This window comes from Ochlerotatus camptorhynchus, unplaced genomic scaffold (genome assembly GCF_037179485.1).
Source record: "Ochlerotatus camptorhynchus isolate MF236.1 unplaced genomic scaffold, CSIRO-AGI_Acam_v1.1 ptg000125l, whole genome shotgun sequence".
Lineage (NCBI taxonomy): Eukaryota > Metazoa > Arthropoda > Insecta > Diptera > Culicidae > Ochlerotatus > Ochlerotatus camptorhynchus.
The window spans coordinates 132,264-155,512 of record NW_027040615.1 but is presented as its reverse complement, the minus strand read 5'-3'; the positions used below and the strand labels follow the sequence as shown (position 1 = coordinate 155,512).

Here is a 23,249-nt window from a genome sequence, read left to right as displayed (position 1 = left end):
GTCATTCTAAATTCGTTGAGAAATCCGTTCTGAATTTTGGTCTGATTTCCAGTAGAAATTCGTTCTGAATTCCACAAGGAGTTCGGTATGAATTCCAGAAGTAATTCGTTATTGATTTCAGAAGAAATCCGTTTTTAATTCCAGAAGAGATTCGTTGTGGATTCCAGAAGAGATACATTGTGAATTCCAGACGGAGTTCATTCTGACTTGTCCGCTGTTGAGACTTAAATTCGAGACCTTCGAGAACGAGAATCGAAAATGCCAGCCAGAATGTTAACAAGCAGAATTCGTTGATTTCCAGAAGGAATTCGTTCTAAAATTCCGGAAGGATTTCGTTCTGAATTCCGGATGGAATTCGTTCTGAATTCTCAAAGGAATCCGTTCTGAATTTCGGTCTGAATTCCAGAAGGAATTTGTTCTGAATTCCAGAAGGAATTTGTTCTGAATTCCGGAAGGAATTCATTCTTAATTTTGTTCTGCATTCCAGAAGGAATTCGTATTGAATTCCAGAAGAAATTAGTTCTGAATTCCAGAAGGAATTCATTCTAAATTCCAGAAGGAATTATTTCTGAAGTCCAGAAGGAGTTCGATATGAATGCCAGAAGAAGTTCATTCTGGATTCCAGAAGGAATTCGTTCAGAATTCGAGATGGAATTCGTTATGCATTCAAGGGGGCCTATATTCTGAATTCAAGACGAAATTCAATCTGAATTCCAGATGGAATTTGATCTAAATTCCAGACGGAATTCGTTATGAATTCCAGAAAAAGATTCGTTATGAATTCCAGAAAAAAAATTCGTTTAGAATTCCAGAATTAATTCGTTCTGAATTGCAGACGCAATTCGTGCTGAATTACAGAAGCAATTCATGCTTAATTCCAGAATTAATTTATTCTGAATTCCGGAAGAAATTCGATATGGATTCCAAAAAAATAATCCTTCTGAATTCCAGAAGGACTTCGTTATGAATTCTTCTTCTTCTTGTTCGCATTTAAAGCTTATTGCTTAGCGCATATTAGCTTATTGCGTGCTCTCAACTTAGTGTTCTAAATGCACTTCCACAGTTATTAATTGAGAGCTTTCGATGCCAATACCAATGCATGAATTTGTATATTGTGTGGCAAGCACAATGATACTCTATACCCAGGGAAGTCAAGAAAATTTCCAACTTGAAAGATCCACTCGACCGGACCGGGAATTGAACCCGCCGCCTCCGACTTGGTAATACCGTGCCTTTACTGACTAGGCTATGAGGCCCCGTTATAAATTATGGAAGGAATTAGATATGGAATTCGTTCCAAATTTCAGATGGAATTTGTTCCGAATTCCAGATGGAATTCTTTCTTAATTCCAGATGGAATTCATTCTTAATTTCAGAAGAAATCCGTTATTAATTCGACAAGAGATTCGTTTTGAATTCAAGACGGAGTTCATTCTTACTTGGAAGAATGCATTCTCAATTTCTAGAGGAAGTCAATCTGAATTCGTTGAGAAATTCGTTCTGAGTTCCAGACAGAATTCGTTCTGATTTCCAGGAGGAATTCGTACTGCATTTTGGTCTGAATTCCAGAAGGAATTTGTTCTGAATTCCGGAAGGAATTCATTCTGAATTTTGTTCTGAATTACTGAAAGAATTCGCACTGAATTCTAGAAGAAACTCGTACTGAATTCCAGAAGAAATTGGTTCTGAATTCCAGGAGGAATTCATTCTAAATTCCAGAAGGAATTATTTCTGAATTCCAGAAGGAGTTCGATATGAATGCCAGAAGAAGTTCATCCTGGATTCCAGAAGGAATTCGTTCAGAATTCATGATTCGTTATGCATTCATGGCGGCCTATGTTCTGAATTCCAGACGAAATTCAATCTGAATTCCAGATGGAATTTGATCTAAATCCCAGACGGAATTCGTTATGAATTCCAGACGGAATTTGTTATGAATTCCAGAAAAAGATTCGTTCAGAATTCCAGAATTAATTCGTTCTGAATTGCAGACTAAATTCGTGCTAAATTCCAGAAGCAATTAATTCTTAATTCCAGAATTAATTTGTTCTTAATTCCATAAAAAATTCTTTCTTAATTCTGGAGCAACTCATTCTGAGTTCCGGAAGAAATTCGATATGCATTCCAAAAAAAATCATTCTGAATTCCAGAAGGACTTCGTTATGAATTCCAGAAGGAATTAGATCTGGAATTCGTTCCAAATTTCAGATGGAATTTGTTTCGAATTCCAGATGGAATTCGTTCTGAAATCTAGAAGTTGATATGAAGCGGAACACAGATTGGTTGGTGTGATTGCTGGCAGATGTGGGTGATGGCACCCTTTTTCCGCTGAGATGCGAAACCCGGCGGAGGACGGGAGATTCGTAGTGTTTTGAGCGTGCTCCTGGCTATATCGTATCCAGGAGTATATCGTCCGCATACACGAAAATGTATATTCCTTTCGAGAGGTTGCTGAAAATTCCGTTCGTTCGGATGAGGAAGTTCGCCAGTTGTACTATGACATCGGGCATCCAGGCTGTGTTATAAACCTTGCGAATGTCTAGGGTAGCTAGTTCGATGTGCTGATCGGAAGAGAAGGCGTCGTGTATGGTTTGGCCGAGTGAGTTGAAGTATGTGGATCCCCCGTGCCCAGGCCGGAATGCAGGTTGACGGTGGTCGAGGAGATCGTTGGATTCGAGGAAGTGCATGAGCCGCGTGTTGATCATCCTCTCCATTAATTTGGCGGCGCAACAGGTGAGGGAGATGAGTCGGTAATCATCTGCTTGCTTGCCAGGTTTTCCTGGTTCGGGGATGGGAACTACGAGGCTATGTGTCCATCCATTAGGGATGGAGTCCTCTAAGCAAAATTGGTTGAATAGGTCTAGGAGCTTTAGTTTGCCAGCCGGAGGGAGGTCTGGGCCTGCTGAACTTCCCTTGGCCTTGGATAATATGAGGATGAGTTCGTCCGGCCGGAAAGGCCGATTGATGTCCGAAGTTGCCGGTTCTTCAGGGATGGTGATGTTGGCGAGTAATTGTGTTGATGCTGTTTTATTTCGACGGAATTGCTCGCTGTAGTTTCCGATGGCGGAGAGGTCAGCGCGATGCTCGCCGAGGATATCCACAATGACTGCCGGGTCGCAGGTGGTAGTTCCTGAATGCTGTAGTGCCATGCTTTTACTCCTTCTTTTCCCATTGATCGCGTTGATCTGTCCCCATATTTCACTTGCTGAATGCTCTGAGCTGATGCCGTTCAGGAAATTTTCCCAGCTTTGTTGTTTTGCCTCTCGTATAGTCTGACGGCACTCGTTTCGTTTGGACCTGTAGAGAGCCAAGGAAGCTTCTCTGCTAGGGTGGTGCAACGGGAAGTCGCTTGACTGCTCTGATAGTTTTTCGCCTTGCTTTTACCGCTTCCCTGGTAGGTAAACTCCACCAGGGGAGGGCTCGACAGCCTCTCAACTTAGTGTCTTAGATGCAGTTCCATAGTTATTAATTGAGAGCTTTCCATGTCAACACCAATGCATGAAATTGTATATTGTGTGACAAGCCCTGGTAAGTCGAGAAAATGTCCAACCTGAAATATTTCCTCGACCGGACCGGGAATCGATCCCGCCGCCTCCGGCTTGGTAATTCCGTGCCTTAACCAATAAGCCTATCTGAAGCTGACAATATTTACCCTTGAAGTATTTTTAAACATACCCAGGCACTCCTGCTCCTTGGGAAGGTCTTTAAACTACTTCTGAAAGTTCTTCTGAATTGCTCTTTGAAGTGTAGAGTACTTACTCAGGAGATTCACTGGACAAACTTAAGCCATCTTCTCAGCACGTACATTAGAAAATCATCCTGCAATACTGCTGGAACTTGTCATTGAGGTGCCCTTAGCTTACCCTTAAAGTGATTTCAACTATTCCTGACAGGGGTGTCTATGTGAAAATGTTCTTGAAGTTCCTCAGAACTTATCCTTAACCCTCCAACGCCCATAAGGGTTTTGTTAAAGTATCCTCCTTTCTATTTATGGGAAATTGCTGGTACCACTAAAAGATGTGTTTTTATGAACCGGTTATTTTTACCGATTCGTTTTTGAACCGGTAAATGCAATTTTATTTGTTGCTAATTTGCACGAGATGTAATTTGTTTGCCCTAACTTAACATCTTGGCTAGATAGAAGGTTTCCGTCTTCGGTAAAGTTGTTTAGATGAACAAGGCTTATCCTGAGGTAAAGAGTTTAGTTCAGAATTTACTCACAAGGCAGCGCCAATGCAACATTCATGTTTAATAGTTTGCCCCAACTTAGCATATGGACTAGATAGAAGGTTTCCGTCTGCGGTAAAGTTGTTTAGATGGACAAGACCTACACACTTAGAAATTATTACCGACTTCGGTAATCTTTTACCGACTTTCAACAGCTAAAGGTTCGTTAAAACTTTGAACCTCATTTCAAAAGCTGTTTCCCTAAATTTTAATTTCAAAATATTATCAGCCTTGATATAGCTGGTAAAAATTACAGATGTTGATAATCATTTCAAAGTTTGTATCCTAGACCACTGATTGATCTTTTCTTATTTTTGAGAAAACATTTTTAAGTACACAAATAACTTATATTGAATTGCGTATTTATTTCTAAATGTGGAAGACAAGTTGGCAACTAATGGATTATCTTTTTCTGACCAAGGTTGCTGAAGAGAGTCATACTCTAATTAATTAAAATGTTAAATAAGAGCAAAAAATATAAACACAGTTAAACTCTAGCGATCTCTCGAGAGTGAATTTTAAGCTATGATGATTATCATATTTTTTTTTTCGTTTATCTTAAAACTTTGTAGAAAATAGAATCCTTCTATCGACCTAGGCAATCTGTCAAGTGAAACCAAAAAAAATCGAAACAACATGAAGCAACAGTGAGAACTGATTAGTAAATTCTGAGCTAAACAGTTTTCCATAGAATAGGTCTGGTCCATCTGAACAACTTTGTGAAAGACGGAAACCTTCTATCTAGTCAAGATGTTAGGTTAGGGCAATCAATTCAAAACGAATGTCACACGAGCGCCAGTTGGTGAGTGAATTCAATGCTGAATTTTTGCCACAAATAGGAATTGTCCGCCTGAACAACCCTGCTGAAAACGGAAACCTTCTATCCAGTCCATCTAAGGGCAAATAATTGAAAATGAATGTCACACTATCGCCGCCTGGTGAGTTAATCTTGAGCTGACCTCTCTTAAATAAAACAGGTCTTGTTCATCTGAACAACTTTTCCCAGAACAGGAACCTTCTATCTAGTCCATATGTTAAGTTAGGGCAATTAATGAAACATGATTGTCACACTATTAGGGGCTCATAGCCTAGTCAGTAAAGGCACGGTATTACCAAGCCGGAGGCGGCGGGTTCGATTCCCGGTCTGGTCTGGTCGAGGGAATCTTTTCGGGTTGGAAATTTTCTCGACTTCCCTGGGCATAGAGTATCATTGTGGCAACAATATTCAAATTCATGCATTGGTATTGGCATCGAAAGCTCTCAATTAATAACTGTGGAAGTGCATTTAGAACACTATGTTGAGAGCACGCAATAAGCTAATATGCGCTGAGCAATAAGCTTGAAATGCAAATAAGAAGAAGAAGAAGAAAATGTCACACTAGCGCTGCATGGTGAGTGAATCATGAGCTGATCTCTTGACCATAAAATAGGTCTTGTTCATCTGAACAACTTTGCCCAAGGCGGGAACCTTCTATTTAGTCCATATGTTAAGTTAGGTCAAACAATGATAATTTAATATCACACTAGCGCCGCCTGGTGAGTGAATTCTGAACTAAACTCCTTACCTTAAGATAGTTCTTGTACATCTGAATGAATAGAAACATTTTTAATGTTGTCTAAACTGGAAACTATCTGGACCTTGGACATGCTTGGAGCTGCGCTGACAGCCCTCTGCACATACACTTTGAGCATCCTCAGAACTTGTGCTTGACTTGAAGCATTTCAGATCAGGCATTTCTTTTCAATTGCTATTTGAAAAACCCAAAGCTTGCTCAAGGAGTTTCCTGAACATCTTCTGAATGACTTTTGGATCTAATTTAACTTGCTTTTGGAGTTTGCTGAACAAATTCAGAAAGTGTTTCGGAACTGTTCCGGATGGTCATGAACAGAGATCCTCCAACCTTCGATTTCAATTTGAAACCAATTCCTCGCCTGATCAGCCTCCACGTTTCAGCGCAACGTCATCTTCACCACCGACTGAACCTCGCCTTTCCGATTGCCAACCTATGTTATCCGATGGACTTGTGGTGTATTATCAAAATGTTCGTGGCCTGCGAACTAGGATTGCCGACTTATTCTTCACTGCTGTTGATCATTCAACCATTGACATTCTTCGGCCGTACATGCCTGCTTCCTGCTGTGCTCTTTTGGATGGCTTCAGCCTGCATGGTTTAACGCAAATTAATTCTGTACCGAACAGAAACTCTCGGCTGCTTGATCTTGTGCTTGCGAACGAAGCCACCGCACTAGAGGCATCCGAGCCTCTGATACATCTAGACGCCGATCATCCAGCGTTGGAAGCTTCCAGCAATCGATCAGCTCCTGTCCTCTATTAAAGACACCGTTGATGTACAAAGCCTGAACTTTCGTAGAACTGACTTCGTTGCATTGAATCACTCACTGACCCAGGTAGATTGGCTGTGGCTTGACTTGTGTTTGTCCATTGATGAAATGAACTACGTCGACGAAGTTATGAGCGGATTGATATTGGATTGTGTGCCTCTGTTACTTGAAGCGTGTGAGATCGAAGGCTCTTCAGCCAGTCCCGTAGTCCATTCACAAAGCGATTATTGACTATCGAATGTACAACCGTTTTCTACACAAGAAGTACTCAAGACGTATGAAGACCAATCTCCAGTGTAATCCTAAGCTATTGTGGACGTCTGTGAAGACAAAAAGGAAAGAGGATGGGCTACCGGTTGAGATTCATCTAAGCGATAAAAGAGCAAACACTTCTTTAGGTAAATGTAACCTCCTGGCAGAGGATTTCGAGGGTGTTTTCAACGATTCAAGCTTAGATATTTTTACGGTCACATTGGACCTCGTCGACTCTACCATCCAGAAGCTGAAATTCTCGAACACCGTTGGGCCTGACGGCATTCCATCGTCCGACAGAGCTTTCCTCTCCGCTTTCAAAGCTGTTCAATATTTCATTACAACCTTCTCGTTGGAAATACTCGTTCTTGTACCCGATTTTCAAGGATTGGAGACGAGCTGTGGAGAATTACCGAGGAATTACATCATGTTGCGCCTGCTCGAAAGTATTCGAGATAATCATCAACAACGCTTTATTTGCCAGCTGTAGAATCAACATTTCTCTTGACCAACATGGTTTCCACCCCAAACGTTCGGTCTCAACAAACCTCGCTCCAATATTTATATATTTTGTTTTAATATAGTCAGTGAGTGATAATCTTGGGTCATTCGTGACTTGTCCAGGGATGAGATTTGAACTCGTTACTTTGACGTGAGAGGTATGGATGTTAACCGCTACGCCGGGGTCCCCAAGGCTCCAATGAATTCCCGGTTATTTCGTGGTTCGTCCCAGATGCATTCCAGATGCATTGGTATTCCAAATCATCCTAGAATTCAGATCGTTCGATGCTAGATCAACCAGAATTTGCACGACGTCTTCATCAACGATACTCGACCAAGTAGATTCACAGAATCTTTGCGCATCATTTTAAACCCACTTTCTAGTATTTAAGATGATCTAGGATCTCCAATTTGCCGTCGAGTAAAATATAAACTGAAACTACTCCAAAGAGGTCCCCTCCGCTGAAATCCCTCGTGGACTTCCTCTCGGACCTCATGCTTAAGACTAAAACCTCACCTCTTGGAATACCTACTTTTCATTCAAGCGATCCTACAAAAAAAAACCCCCCAATCAAATACTCACATCGATAGCTCTTACTGCCACCGCCGTTTCGATTGTACAGCAGATTCTCCAGGTAGGACAGCCCGTTGTTGTTGACGATGCTGAAGCCGAGCATGTTCTCGATGTGCTTCCACCGGAACATCCGTTCCTGCAGATCGTTGGTCACGTCGTTCAGCGAATTCCGGGCCTCCACGATGCTGCGGTCCACGTCATCGATGCTCTTGCCGTGCGTCGACACGAACGCCCCCACCAGGCTGGACCGTTTCTTCCTCAGTTTCTCGCAGGCCTCCCGGGCCTGCATCAGCTGCTTTTCGGCCAGGACCCGCTTCCGGACGTGCTGCTTGTTCTCCAGCTCGAACGTCAGCTGGAGCCAGTTCTGCAGGCCCTGAGGTGGCGTCCAGCAGTGGTCGTTGATTTCGACTTCCGCACGGGACAGCTCCGACCGGAGCATCTCGATTTCCTGCTTCAGCTGCTGGACCTCCAGGTCCGAGTTGGAAGACGACAGGGTCGGAGCCTCCCGGAGACGCCGCTCCAGGTCCATTTTCTCTTTGTCGACATTCTCCTGCTCCAGGCGGGCTCGTTCTAGTTCCTGGAATGGCACGAAATTCGAGGATTTTCCTGGAATTGAAATTCAGAACAAAGCTAACTGACCTTCTGCATATCCTTCAGTGCCACTTCGGCTTTGAGCAGTCCCTCCACGTCCTTGGCCATCCGCTTTAGGTGTATTTTGGCATTTTTGTTCTGCTGATAGGCGTACCAGCTACCGATGATTGCCGTCAGCAGTAGCGTCACCAACAGCAAATCCTTCCACCGGGTACCGGTTTCTGAAGCAATCGAAGCCAGGAATTAACAACTGAATTCCGGGGGGAATGATTGTGACTTACCTCTCGGTGGTCCAAACAGCACTGCGTCCATCGCCTTCAGGGCGATCTTTTGCTTGTGGATGGGATCCTTGATCCCGAGCACATTGCTCACGTAGTGCATATTATTCACCGCCAGCCGGGGCAGCACCTTCCCGGTGACCTTGTGCAGCCGAAACAGACGCACGTACTGCGGCAGTTGGACACTCTGCGCGAGCCATTCGGTCGTCTGATCTACGGTCCAGTTGTGTACTTCCGAACGGAGCCACGCCTCCCACAATTCCTTCACCGAGATGTGCATGTCGTCGTTGAAGTGGAACGCCTTGTGGCGCTTCTCGTACCCACTGTCGTACTTGAGCTCCTCACGGAGGAACTGAAACAATGGACAATAGGGGTGAGAACTATACAATTCAAAAATCCGATTTTCCTGAACTCACATCATCCGACTCGGACAGATCGATGTCACCGTTGTCGTCGTCGTCCAGCTGCTGGTGCAGGCTGCGGATCGCTTCCATCCCGAGGTGATCGTGGTGGGCGATGCAGTCCACATCGTCGGCACTGCAGGCACCGTCGGCCGAACCGCTCCCGTAGGTGCCTGAAATCAAAAACAAGAAATCTTAGGATTTAAATCAATCGTATCGAATACTGAGTCGGATCGGGGTCTCTCGAACGCCAATACAAACACAGGTGGTACACGGGTGGTGGGTTTTTTTGTGGCTCGGATGGGTCGGGAGTTCACAGGCAGGAACGAAAAATGATGGACACAATTTCCAACAGATGCTGATACTCGCCGATATGAGAAAGGCGTAGACAAGCCGATGAATGATTTCTTCCGTGTAATTCGAGTGTGGGTGTGTCCGCAGCAATCCTGCGCCGCTAGCAAGGTCCTGTGTTCCCTTCGGAAAATCGTGGGACGCTTTCTTATCGTAATCGGTTTTTTTCGTTTTGTTCATTTAGTCAGACAGAAGGTGCTTCCTCAATTGGAAAAACAAACAATCAAGCAACAAGTGTTCGGTGGTTGGATGGTGTGCGCAGTCGATTTCGTTAATTAAGTGTGCAAAGTTAGTATGTACTACAAGCAGTCGGAGACGGGATTGAGGGGAGCGGGGCAAACTTGAACGAGGTGCAATCGAATGCGAAGCAAACGGAAAACGTGCCCGATATCATTGTCCCCTGATGTGTTCTTGTAGCGTCGTAGAACTCACACATATTATGCACTGAACTGCACACACAAGGTATGGATGGCATCATATTTGCTGCCGAGTTTTATCGGTTTCGATTAAGTCGCGCTTTTATTACTTTAATTGCTTCTTTGTTTTCCCACTGGGAAAAGCAAATTTGAATACGTCCTCCGGTTGGAAGTTTATTTTTTTTTGTAGCGCAGGTTGGTTCTAGTGAAATGGCAAAAGTTTGAAACGTGTATCTACTGCTGATGTGCGCAGAGACTGAATACGTGTGCATTAGTTCATTCATTTTTACTGATGATGTTAGGATGGGCCATGTGAGGTCGCGTTCAATTTAAAGTCAACGGGGAGCCAAGCGCTCTTGAGAGGGGTCGTGAATCACATATTCATAGAACTGGACTATTTACTGACCACCTCCATCATGACCTGATCGATTTTGGCGACCCAGAGATGCTAGATTTCATCCCAAGTAACAATCTGGGTTTTATGAAGGCTATGTAGACTATGATTTAGGCTTGTAGAGTGTTTTAAAACCACGATAAAACTTGCAATGTTACTTGAGATGTCTTCGTGTCTTTCGTTGAATTAGCTGGAGATCTTTTGAATGCTTCCAAATCAGCCTGAATTTTTGAACAGCTATAGTCTTCAACTTGAAGATCTTCAGAATAATATCCAGGGAATTTCAATTACATTTTCGATCAGCTGGAGATCTTTTGAGTACTCCATGGTCAAACTGCCGTATATATGAGAAATTTCGTTTAAATTTTTTGAACGATGCACGGATTGAAAAACGAGCTCGAGTTAACGCAGTTGCGACGCCGCTGAATTTCAAACGTAAAGTAAAGCTTTGCTTATCGTAAATTTGCCAATAGGGGAATTTACGTATTCTCGTCAATCTAAGCAGCGTCTGCACTTCTACTAGCATTTTCTCAGCGTCACGCACATATATGATGTGTCTGTTTGTTTACATTCATCTGCTGCTTGCTTCACTATCCATTCCAATCGACAGAATTTTTCAAAACGTTTTGAAAGCGTTTTTACAACGCTCCAAACTTCTCAGGTGAGTGTGACTATTGTCGGCAGCCTCTTTTTCTTCGGCAACCTTCCCATTAGAACTGCGTGTTAACCAGCTGTTCTATTATCGGCAACTCGAAATCAACCTCATTTTGTAGTGCGTATGCTTTATTTGAAGAAAAATGTAGCATTACTGGATTGCTCGATCGTTCAAATATAATCAGATTGAAGCTGAAAGGCTAAACAATCGTTTGGACACATTCAGGGAAGTGCGTTGATGGGAAAACATAGTGAAATTAACGTTTAAATTTTGGTTGCCGAAAACAGTCAATGGGTGCCGAAGCCAACATTTACCCTATATCGATTGCCACAGGTTTCATTTTGTCCCATTTCACCCCTAAATCTGTGTCTGTTTGAGTTGGTGCCAAGGGGTAATCAACTCTGCACACTGTGCCGAAACACTGTACGGCACGATAGGGCACACTTTGGCAAGTAGGACACAAACAATATAATATAAAACGGCATCACTGTTGATCGTTGCCTACTCAGTTGAATACTTTGTTAACCGGTTTCGAAGATAGTTCGGAAAAATCTATAAGTATTCACTGAACCGTAAATCCCTTCAAATCTAGAAAAACTCAGTCCGTCTCATCCGATTGACAGCAAAAATTCCAGCGGCTCGTGTTTTCATCCTGAACAGCTTCCATTCGGGCTTCACTTCAATCAAGTTCTATCGAGTGGCCGGGTAAAAGTGTGATGTCAATACGGCAGTCAAGACTTCTGAAACGGGTTAGCTCCAGCGACAATTGGTCAACAGTCTGGAAGATCTGGTCATCCGATACGACGGTACAGTTCGGAATGCTATCGACGAAGTCGTTCCCATAATCATGAAAATCAAAACAAATGCACGTTCGCAGTACACATCAAAGCCAATCAAAATTAAGCCGGCTGCGGAGGAAATTTTGAAGATTTTGACTTAGTAATGTAATACAAATTAGAAGCTGCCCAAACTGGGGCTTACCGACCGACACGTTTTCGATTGAGGATGGAATCATAGTGAAAAATACCCGCCAGTTGCCTATGATGATAAATTTGGAAGGCCACGCCAACAATCTCATCAATATCAAACAAATGGATGCCCTATATGCAAGGGATAAACCTCGATAAACCCTCACATTCTCCTCTACATGCTTTCACCAAAGGTCACCCCGGCTTTATTCCAGAAAACACTGCTTATTTTTGGACTAAATATGATATACTTTCGTGGGTATCCGATCTCGAAGCGTACATACAACGAAGGATCAGAGCAGGATTTTCTGCGAGAGTTCAATTTGGCGACGAGGATTCAAGAACCAGAAGCGATGGCAGAACTTCAGGAAGCAATTCTTCAGATGGCAGCGCTCCTACATAGAAACCTGGAGCAAACACCCGAGGCCTTGGCAACGAACATCAGCGAATTTTCGTTCGACCCGGAAAATGGAATCACCACCTTCGAGAAGTGGTACAGCCAGTACGAGGATCTTTTCGATTCGGATGCCAAGAACCTGGAAGATGCCACCATGGTCCGATTGCTGCTGAGGCAGTTGGATACACCGTCACACACCCGGTGTACACCAACTACATCCTGCCGAAGCTTCCAAAAAGACGTCAATTTTGCTGACACAGTCGAAACCCTCAAGAAGATCTTCGGTGCCTGCAGCTGGTGAAATCTGAAGCAGAAGACATCATCATATGGAGGCAAAGTCAACCGTGCTTGCGAGGATTTCGATTTCAAGAACGTGAAGATTTACCAATTCAAATGCTTGGTGTTTGTCTGCGGTCTCAAAAGCCATTGCTATGCAGACATACGAGCCAGGCTAGGTACTCTCACGGATCGAAGCTGAAACACCAGAAGCTCCCGTAACACTCCAAAACTTGATCGACGACTATCAACGGCGGCCACATCCATGATCGAGCGTCAGTCCAGCTCGAAACCAACGGTGCACGCAGTTCAGGAGAAGAAGGGAACCTCTCGACAACAACAGTCTTCGAAGACGGAAGGTAAATCGCCTCGCACACCTTGTTGGCAATGCGGCCAGATGCACTATATTTGAGATTGTGTCCATTCTCGAATCATCAGTCCAAGCAGTGCAACCGTATCGACCACAAGGAAGGCTACTATGGCTGATTCTCCAAACCAAAATCCGTTCAAGCTGGAGGAGGAAAAGAAGTCATCGAACAAATCAAGCAAACCCTACAAGGCAAAATCCCCACACCGCTCAACACTCAAGCAAGCGAAAGTTCGTGCCAACATTCATCAACGGCGTGGAAACCAAGCTTCAACTGGACACAGCGAGCGACATCACGGTAATCTCGAAGCAAACCTGGAACTACCTGGACAAACCTGCAATCAAGAAACCAACCATTGAAGCAATGAACGCGTCAGGCAAGCCGCTCCATTTGATGGGTGAGTTCGAGTGCGAAGTGAGAATCAACGGCAAAACTGCACAAGGAAGATGCTTCGTCACAACGGCTGCCAATCTGAACCTGCTAGGCATTGACTGGATCGAACTCTTCGAGCTGTGGTCAGTTCCCATCGATTCGGTTTGCAACCAAGTGAAGAGAAAACCAATCGATCAGCAAGTACGTGAATTCCAGGTCAAGCACGCAGATGTGTTCAACGATTGCAAGAAGCTAAATGTAAAGCTGCTGTCGATGCTGAAATTACACGGTTGGAATCATTGGGTATCGATTTCTCTGAGTGGGCTGCTCGAATCGTTTCTGTACGTAAACTAAACGGCCGGGTTTGCATCTGTGCGGACTATTCAACAGGACTCAACGCAGCGTTAGAAGCTAATCACTACCCGCTTCCCACTCCGGAGGAAATTTTCGCCCAACTCAATGGCAGTTCCGTATTCAGCATCATCGACCTCTCCGATGCATACTTGCAGCTCGAGGTGGATGACGATTCAAAAAAGCTGCTCACCATCAAAACGCATCGGGGTTTATTCCGGTTCAATCGCCTCGCTCCAGAGGTGAAGTCTGCACCGGGAGCATTCGAACGACTGGTTGATGGAATGATTGCGGGAATACCTGGCGTCCGCTCTTTCCTCGACGATGCCATAGTATTCGGCCGGGACTTGGAGTCGCATGCAGCATCACTCAACCAGCTTTTCCTACGTCTTAAGGAGTATGGATTCCACGTCAAGGCAGAGAAGTGTAGTTTCTTCCAGTCGCAAATCCGCTACTTGGGACACATCGTGGACCGACAAGGTATTCGTCCAGGCCCCGAGAAAATCAAAACCATCACTGCAATGCCAGCTCCAACCAACGTCACTGAGCTGCGATCGTTTCTGGGCGCGCAACCTAGGGAGTATAATGGTGCAAATTTCATTCAATGCCGGGCCCGGGAAGTGGTCCATTTTGCGTCCGTTTCACCCCCAATGTGTGATTTTTTTTATTCTACTCAAGTATAGAAGTCTACTTCAGTTCTGCAAACTTTCTGTGGAAAATAAGTGAACTTCAGATAATTCTATAACTTTAGGGGAGTCTACGAACTTTTTTCAAAAAATGTTCGAGATTCAGAGAAGTCTGCGAACTTCAGTAAAGTCTGGGATTACTGCAGGAAAATGTTGTTGAATTCCATAGAATACTGTAAATTTTATAAAAATTACTACTCAGGGAAATTTAGTAAACTTCTTGAAAGCACGTCTAACTTATTTTAGTTATAATCAAGTTGCTGCAAGGTCTTATCACATTTGTGTGCTGCTTGGTTTTCTTGGTTTTGAGAAGAACTTCCCTCAAGTTCTGCGAAGAACATCCCTGGAGTCGTAGGAAAATTTTCCTAAAGTTCTAGGAAGTACTTCCTTAAACATTGTCTGATGAATTTCTTTAAATTTCTGCGAAGAACTTCTTCTCAAGTTTTGGAAAGAACTTCCCTGAAATTGTGAGAAGTAGTTCCCAGAACTGACTTTCGGTGGACTTTTAATAGGTTCTGGGAAGAACTTCCCTAAAGTACTAGGAAGAACATCCTTTAGGTTCTCTTCTCTGAGATTCACTTAAGTTCTGGGAAGAGATTCCATTAAGTTTTTAGAAAAACTTACCTCAATCTGGGAAGAATTTACTGGAATTCTGGAAAGATTTTCTGAGAAAAACTTTTTTGAAGTTCCAGAAAAAAACTTTGCTATTGGTCTGGGAAGAACTTCCCTGAAGATATGGGCAGATTTTTCCTTAATATCTGGAAAAAGCATCCCCAAAGCTCTTGGAAGAACTTTCCTATATTTTTGGAAAGAACGTCCCTAAAGTTAAAATCTGGGAAGAACATCCCTGGTTCTCTGGGAAGAGCTTTTCTGAAAATCTGAAAAGAACTTTTTTTAAGTTCTGGGAAGAACTTCTCACAAGCTCTGGATAGAACTTCCTTCAACTTTTGGGAAGAACTTTTTTGAAGTTTTTGGGAAGAGCTTTCCTGAAGTTTTGGAATGAACTTCCTTGAATTCTTGGAAAAACATCCCTAAAGTTTTGAGAAGAATTTCCCTTGACTTCTGGGAGAAAACTTTTCTAAAATTCTGGGAAGAACTTCCCTTCAGCTCTAGGAAAAACTTGCCGAAAGTTGAGAATAGAACTTTTCTTAAGTTCTAGGAAGAATTGACTCGAAGTTTATTTCTTCAAGTTTTTAGCTTGATCAAGTTTTATTCTGAAAATCTTCAACTGTTCAGGAATTCAAATAGCGTCTCTCATATATTCAGCCATGGTACCAGTATGATCAGAAATTATTTAAAAAACCTACAGATGATCGTAGGTCTCTCTGAAGCCCTCAGGTTGATCCGGTATTATTTTATAAATGTTTTTAAGTTCCCTGTTACTTGCAGCGATTTCGTTAAGTTCGCAAAATGTTCCTAGTGGAAGCAGACCGAAGTTCTTAGACATTTCGTGAAGTTCGCCGCCCTTACTGAAGGTGGCAGAATATTTTTTTCAAAATTTGTAGAACTTTCCAGAATTTCGGAGAATTTTCCAGAGATTTGCAGATCTTCTTGAATTTAGTAAAATTTTCCTGAAGTTCGTAGACTTCCTTGAAGTTCACAAACATTCCTGAAGCTTCCATATTTTTCCTGAAATTTTCATAATTTTCGTGTAGTTTGCAAAACTTTCCTGAAATTCGCAGAATTTTTCAGGGGTTTTTGAAATTGTTCAAAACTTTCCAGAAATTCGTAGAAAATTTCTGAAGTTCGCAGAAATTTCCTGAAGTGCACAGAATTCACTGAAATTCACAAAATACTTTTGAAATTCACAGAATTTCCGAGAAATTTGCAGACTTCTCATAAGTTCGCAAATTTCCATGAAGTTCGCAGACTTTCTTTAATTCAGTACAATTTTTTGAAGGTTTTTAAAGTTTACAAACTTTTCTGATGTTCCCAGATTTTTCCAGAAATTTGCAGATTTTCTTGAATTCAGTAAAATTTTCCTGAAGTTCGTAGACTTCCTTGAAGTTCACAAACTTTCCTGAAGCTTCCATATTTTTCCTAAAATTTTCATAATTTTCGTGTAGTTTGCAAAACTTTCCTGAAATTCGCAGAATTTTTCTGGGATTTTTGAAATTGTTCAAAACTTTCCAGAAATTTGTTGAAAATTTTTAAAGTTCGCAGAAATTTCTTGAAGCGCACCGAATTCACTGAAATTCACATAATACTTCTGAAATTCACAGAATTTCCGAGAAATTTTCAGACTTCCCATAAGTTCGCAAATTTCCATAAAGTTCACAGACTTTCTTTAATTCAGTACAATTGTTTGTAGTTTTTTAAAGTTTACAGACTTACCTGAAGTTTCCAGACTTCCCTGAAATTCCCAGATTTTTCCTGAAGTTCCCAGATTTTTCCAGAAATTTGCAGATTTTCTTCAATTCATTAAAACTATCCTAAAGTTCGTAGACTTACTTGAAGTTCATAGACTTCCCTGAAGTTTCCAGATTGTTCCTGAAATTTTTAGGAGTTTTGGTGAAGTTTGCAAAGTTTTCCAAAAATTTGCTAAACTATCCTGAAATTCGCAGAATTTTCCTGGGGTTTTTGAAACTGTTCTGAACTTTTCAAAACTTTTCAGAAATTCGTTGAAAATTTTTGATGTTTGCAGAAATTTCCTGAAGCGCACCGAATTCACTGAAATTCACAGAATACTTCTGAAATTCACAGAATTTCCGAGAAATTTACAGACTTCCCATAAGTTCGCAAATTTCCATAAAGTTCGCAGACTTTCTTTAATTTAGTACAATTTTTTGAAGTTTTTTTTTAAAGTTTACAGACTTCTCTGAAGTCCTCAGACTTCCCTGAAGTTCCCAGATTTTTCCTGAAGTTCCCAGATTTTTCCAGAAATTTGCAGATTTTCTTGAATTCAGTAAAATTATCCTAAAATTCGTAGACTTACTTGAAGTTCACAGACGTCCCTGAAGTTTCCAGATTGTTCCTGAAATTTTTAGAATTTTTGGTGAAGTTTCCCAAACTTTCCAAAAATTTGCTAAACTATCCTGAAATTCGCTGCATTTTCCTGGGGTTTTTGAAATTGTTCTGAACTTTTCAAAACTTTTCAGAAATTCGTTGAAAATTTTTAAAGTTCGCAGAAATTTCCTGAAGCGCACCGAATTCACTGAAATTCACAGAATACTTCTGAAATTCACAGAATTTCCGAGAAATTTACAGACTTCCCATAAGTTCACAAACTTCCATGAAGTTCGCAGACTTTCTTTAATTTAGTACATTTTTTGAAGATTTTTTCAAGTTCCCAGACTTCCCTGAAGTTCTCAGACTTTCCTGAAATTCCCAGATTTTTCCTGAAGTTCCCAGATTTTTCCAGAATTTTGCAGATTTTCTTGAATTCAGTAAAATTATCCTAAAGTTCGTAGACTTACTTGAAGTTCACAGACTTCCCTGAAGTTTCCAGATTGTTCCTGAAATTTTTAGGATTTTTGGTGAAGTTTCCCAAACTTTCCAAAAATTTGCTAAACTATCCTGAAATTCGCAGAATTTTCCTGGGGTTTTTGAAATTGTTCTGAACTTTTCAAAACTTTTCAGAAATTCGTTGAAAATTTTTAAAGTTCGCAGAAATTTCCTGAAGCGCACTGAATTCACTGAAATTCACAGAATACTTCTGAAATTCGCAAACTTCCCATAAGTTCGCAAATTTCCATGAAGTTTGCAGACTTTCTTTAATTTAGTACAATTTTTTGAAGTTTTTTAAAGTTTACAGACTTCCCTGAAGTTCCCAGATTTTTCCAGAAATTTGCAGATTTTCTTGAATTCAGTAAAATTATCCTAAAATTCGTAGATTTACTTGAAGTTCACAGACGTCCCTGAAGTTTCCAGATTGTTCCTGAAATTTTTGGTAAAGTTTGCAAAGTTTTCCAAAAACTTGCTAAACTATCCTGAAATTCGCAGAATTTTCCTGGGGTTTTTGAAATTGTTCTGAACTTTTCAAAACTTTTCAGAAATTCGTAGAAAATTTTTGATGTTTGCAGAAATTTCCTGAAGCGCACCGAATTCACTGAAATTCACAGAATACTTCTGAAATTCACAGAATTTCCGAGAAATTTACAGACTTCCCATAAGTTCGCAAATTTCCATGAAGTTCGCAGACTTTCTTTAATTAAGTACAATTTTTTGAAGTTTTTTAAAGTTTACAGACTTTCCTGAAGTCCTCAGACTTCCCTGAAGTTTCCAGACTTCCCTGAATTTCCCAGATTTTTCCAGAAATTTGCAGATTTTCTTGAATTCAGTAAAATTATCCTAAAGTTCGTAGACTTACTTGAAGTTCACAGACGTCCCTGAAATTTCCAGATTGTTCCTGAAATTTTTAGAATTTTTGGTAAAGTTTGCCAAGCTTTCCAAAAATTTGCTAAACTATCCTGAAATTCGCAGAATTTTCCTGGGGTTTTTCAAATTGTTCCGAACTTTTCGTAGACTTACTTGAAGTTCACAGACGTCCCTGAAATTTCCAGATTGTTCCTGAAATTTTTAGAATTTTTGGTAAAGTTTGCCAAGCTTTCCAAAAATTTGCTAAACTATCCTGAAATTCGCAGAATTTTCCTGGGGTTTTTCAAATTGTTCCGAACTTTTCGTAGACTTACTTGAAGTTCACAGACTTCCCTGAAGTTTCCAGATTGTTCCTGAAATTTTTAGGATTTTTGGTGAAGTTTGCAAAGTTTTCCAAAAATTTGCTAAACTATCCTGAAATTCGCAGAATTTTCCTGGGGTTTTTCAAATGGTTCCGAACTTTTCAAAACTTTTCAGAAATTCGTTGAAAATTTTTGATGTTTGCAGAAATGTCCTGAAGCGCACCGAATTCACTGAAATTCACAGAATACTTCTGAAATTCGCAGAATTTCCGAGAAATAAGTACGCAAATTTTCATGAAGTACGCAGACTTTCTTTAATTTCGTAGGTAGGTTTTAAGTTTTTTAAAGTTTACAGAATACCCTGAAGTTCCCAGATTTGCAGAACTTTCCAAAAATATGCTGAACTTTCCTGAAGCTCGCAGAATTTTATGCAAGCCAATAAAAATTTTCTTAATATTTCAAAATTTTCCAGCAGTTTATTGAAATTTTCAGAAGTTTTCAGAATATTCTGAGAGCGCGGGGAAAATTATTCTGCTGTGTGATCCCATCAATTACGTGCATGGACGGGAAGCGAAAAGCGCAATCGAAGCGTGATCGAAGCTGGAAGCAGCATTCGAAGATACGGGACTCACCCGGAAAGTTCAAGACCAACAATTGAAAAGGCCTCAACTCCATATTGTAAACAAACCTTGTAAGGCCATTTTGTCGCGAACCGAAGTCTGCCAAAGCAAATCAACAAAATTAACAGGCAGGGGAAAATCTCCTCTACCCGATTGTGTTTTAGGTTTGCGAATGTAGGTTTCGGTTCGCGAGAAAATGGCCTTACAAGGTTTGTTTACAACATGGAGTTGAGGCCTTTTCAATTGTTGGTCTTGAACTGCCCACACCGGTTGCGAGGAACCGGTTTTGACATCAGTTTTTGCTAGTGGGTTTACCAGAAGATTATCGGCTGATGATAATGACTTTAGAAAATTCCGGAACGACGAAACTGCCGCAGGAACTACGTGTGTCATCGTCGCCATCAACAGTTGCTGCGTTTTCAAGCCACAAGCACCAGGGTCGAAGATGGAAGCAGAGTGAACCAGTGCCTCAAGGTAAAGGTCCCAAATGTCGACGTTGCCAAAAGTGCGGGCACATTGCCAAGGAGTGTTCGAAAGAAGGGTAACGCGAGGTGCACGGTCCTTTTAACGACCGTAGAGGATGATTCCGGTGCGTCAAACCATTTTAAGAAGACGGAGAGCGTGCTGGAAAACGTCCAGCCACACGGCGGAATGGTGATAGCTGCCAACAGAGGTACAATGGTTGCTAAGGGAAGCATGAAGCTGAGCCCTGAGTGCTGTTCCAAGCCTCCGATTGAGGTGCACGAAGTCCACGTGATTCCGGAGCTATCGGGAAATTTGCTACCAGAACATTCAACAACGACGGTGTCACGGTGACAAATCCTGAGAGACACGTCATCGCCACAGGGAGTTACGAATGGTCTATTCAAGCTGGACTTGCTACAAGAGCATTGGTTTGTTCGTCTGCGGCCACTATTGATCTGTGGCACAGAAAGATGGGTCACATCAATTTCAACATTATACAGCGTCTGAGAAACGGCCTCGTCAAAGCGCTCAAGAAGGATGACAATTTGCAGGACTTGTGCATTGGGTACGCTAACTCGTTTGCCTGTCATCAATGTCGGCTCGAGGGCGACGGATCTTCTGGAACAGGTACACTCAGATATCTGCGGGCCAATGGAGGCGGAGTCGTTAGGTGGCAGCCGGTATTATCTCACCTTCATCGATGAGAAGTCGCGGTGAATAAGTAGTGCGTATAAAAGACGACGGAAAGCGTGTTCAAGGCATTGGAAAATTTCCGGTCCATGGCTGAAAGACAGACTGGTAAGAGATTAAAAGTGCTACGAACCGATAACGAAAAGGAGTTTGCCAACAAGTTCATAGGTGACCATTTGAAGCGTATAGGAATCCGTCACCAGACATCGGTGGACTACACGCCAGACCAAAACGGACTGGCAGACCGTGACCAACAAGATTTATTCGTGAAGGAGAAGCGGTAGGACTTGCTACCGTCAATGTCAAGACAACGGAGACACCGAAAGTAATTCGACTGGACCTTGGTAATGAGTTTCCGTGGAGCTCAACATCCTGTGAAAGGGCATCCATCATACAAGGTGGCACCGAGCAAGCTGAAATTGTACCTGATGATGTTCTGGCGCTGAAGCTGTACCTGATGATGAAGGCGATTCTGGCAGTGAATATGGCGATACCGTCGGTCCTGACCCTGATGACAACGTGAAAACTTCTGCGCTCACGTTGCACACATCTTCATATCCGCTCGAGTCACCGGCGTTTAGGCGAAGCGGCAGGGAGCGCTTCCTTACAGGCAAGTTGAAAGATTTCTTTTTCCCGAGCACTGGATTGCCCTCCAATCGTTTTACAGATTCAACTGGCAACAACGTGGCAACCGCTGCTAGTGGTGATGATCCTGAAGCCGCTTGCCACTTGGTGACAAAGCCCGTTGGTGGAGACTCTTGAATAACCCAAGGGATAAGTCACTCAGCACATTGTGCCGAAATTAGATTCGGCACATCCATTGGCAAACCTTTGGCACAATCTCGTAGGCATTGAATTGTTGAAAATAAAATGGGAGCACTGCTGGACAACTGTCATTGAAGTTGTTCACAACATTACGCGCTGTTTGACTGTATATTCAGGAACATACTAACTGAATATACCAGAGGAACTCAGACCAGCAGTTCACTTCTCGGTTCACTTATAGATCTAAATGTAGGTTCTAGAGTGGGCTCAAGAGAAAGAGGCAGTTAATCAGACCCCATTAGTACCCTTAATTCAAATAATGCTGCCACTCACACAAAACAAACTACAGAAGTCATATTCATCATCCTCTATAGTCGGTCTCCAACAATGTTCCCTACCGGTTCCAACTCTTTCCGGCCGCTGATAGACCGTTGCTATTCACATCACGACAGGCTAGGTTTCTGATCCGCCTTTGAGGGCATTTTAAAACCCTAAATCACAGAACTTTTATCATCCTATTACAATAATAATTTCGCACACCCACCACTTCCTGCGTCATCCTTAATGCGATTTATCCTTGCGATTTCAAACCAAAATATTCAAGGTGTCAGAAATACCGGGCTGCCGGGATGGATATTCTAAAAACAATCGTAGCTTGCTCTATGACCGGCACAATCGGCACACCTGCGGTACACTTGCGGCACACTGACAGAAAAGATGACCCAAGATTGGTGTGCGAAGTGACCTACCCCTTGCAATAACCTCAAATTGTATTATAGTCGTAAGAAGTCCCTCTTGAGGACTGCTGGAGCAACGTGAAAGCAGTCATTAACAGCGCTGCTGAAGGCGCCGTTGGGTTCGTGGAGCGGAATCGACGGAACGATTGGTTCGACGAAGAGTGTCAGACGGTTTTAAGGTTCAATTTACTTTGATGCTTTTTGGAAAATTTCAAAAGCAGTTTTTTTCGTCGCATTAGTTTAGATTGCAAAAAGCTCGCGTCATTTTGTTTAAAATATCAAAAGGAATCGAATAGTGCAAGCTTTTTGCAATCTGAAATAATGCGTCGGAAAAAACTGCTTTTGAAATTTTCCAAAAAGCATCAAAGTAAATTGAACCTTAAACGAGAAGAACGCAGCGCGGGCGGCGATGCAGCAGCAAGGAACCCGTCATAATGTGGAGCGATATAAACAAAAGCGAAGGCAGCAGACCCATCTTTTCCGGGATAAGAAGCGCCGCCTGGAAGAGCTGGAGTGTGAAGAAATGGAGCAGCTGTATCGTTTTCAAGAAACACGCAAGTTCTACAAGAAACTCAACGCATCCCGGCTAGGCTTTGTACCACAACGGACAAACGTGAGGTGATTGAAAGGTGGAAGCAGCACTACGATGAACATCTGAACGGCGCAGAGGCGGAGGACCAAGGCGGCAGGACGAATGTCTTCGTCGGTACAGCGGATGAGGGGGACATGCCAGCTCCCACGATAGGTGAAGTTAATAATGCTATCCGACAGCTTAAGAACAACAAAGCAGCTGCGAAAGATGGTATCGAAGCGGAACTTATCAAAATAGGCCCGGATAAGTTGGCCACTTGTCTGCACCGACTGAAAGTCAGGATCTGGGATACAGAGCAGCTACCGAGGGAGTAATATGCCCAGTATATAAAAAGGCGACAAACTAGAATGTGAGAACTAT

General features: G+C 42.3%; 1 protein-coding gene across 8 annotated transcripts in view; it reads right to left on the bottom strand.

The window, feature by feature from the left end:
- Nucleotides 1-23,249, bottom strand: part of Stim (stromal interaction molecule) — a 123,836-nt gene that overhangs the window by 63,653 nt on the left and 36,934 nt on the right. For 7 of the 8 annotated variants that reach the window (XM_065220407.1, XM_065220405.1, XM_065220413.1 and 4 more), the window contains 4 exons: nucleotides 9,183-9,361; nucleotides 8,770-9,118; nucleotides 8,537-8,709; nucleotides 7,907-8,474 (listed from right to left, as the gene is read on the bottom strand). In XM_065220407.1, the coding sequence (XP_065076479.1) occupies nucleotides 7,907-8,474; nucleotides 8,537-8,709; nucleotides 8,770-9,118; nucleotides 9,183-9,361 (1,269 nt within the window). The remainder of the gene's footprint in view (nucleotides 1-7,906; nucleotides 8,475-8,536; nucleotides 8,710-8,769; nucleotides 9,119-9,182; nucleotides 9,362-23,249) is intronic. The other variant, XM_065220412.1, reaches the window with a different exon arrangement.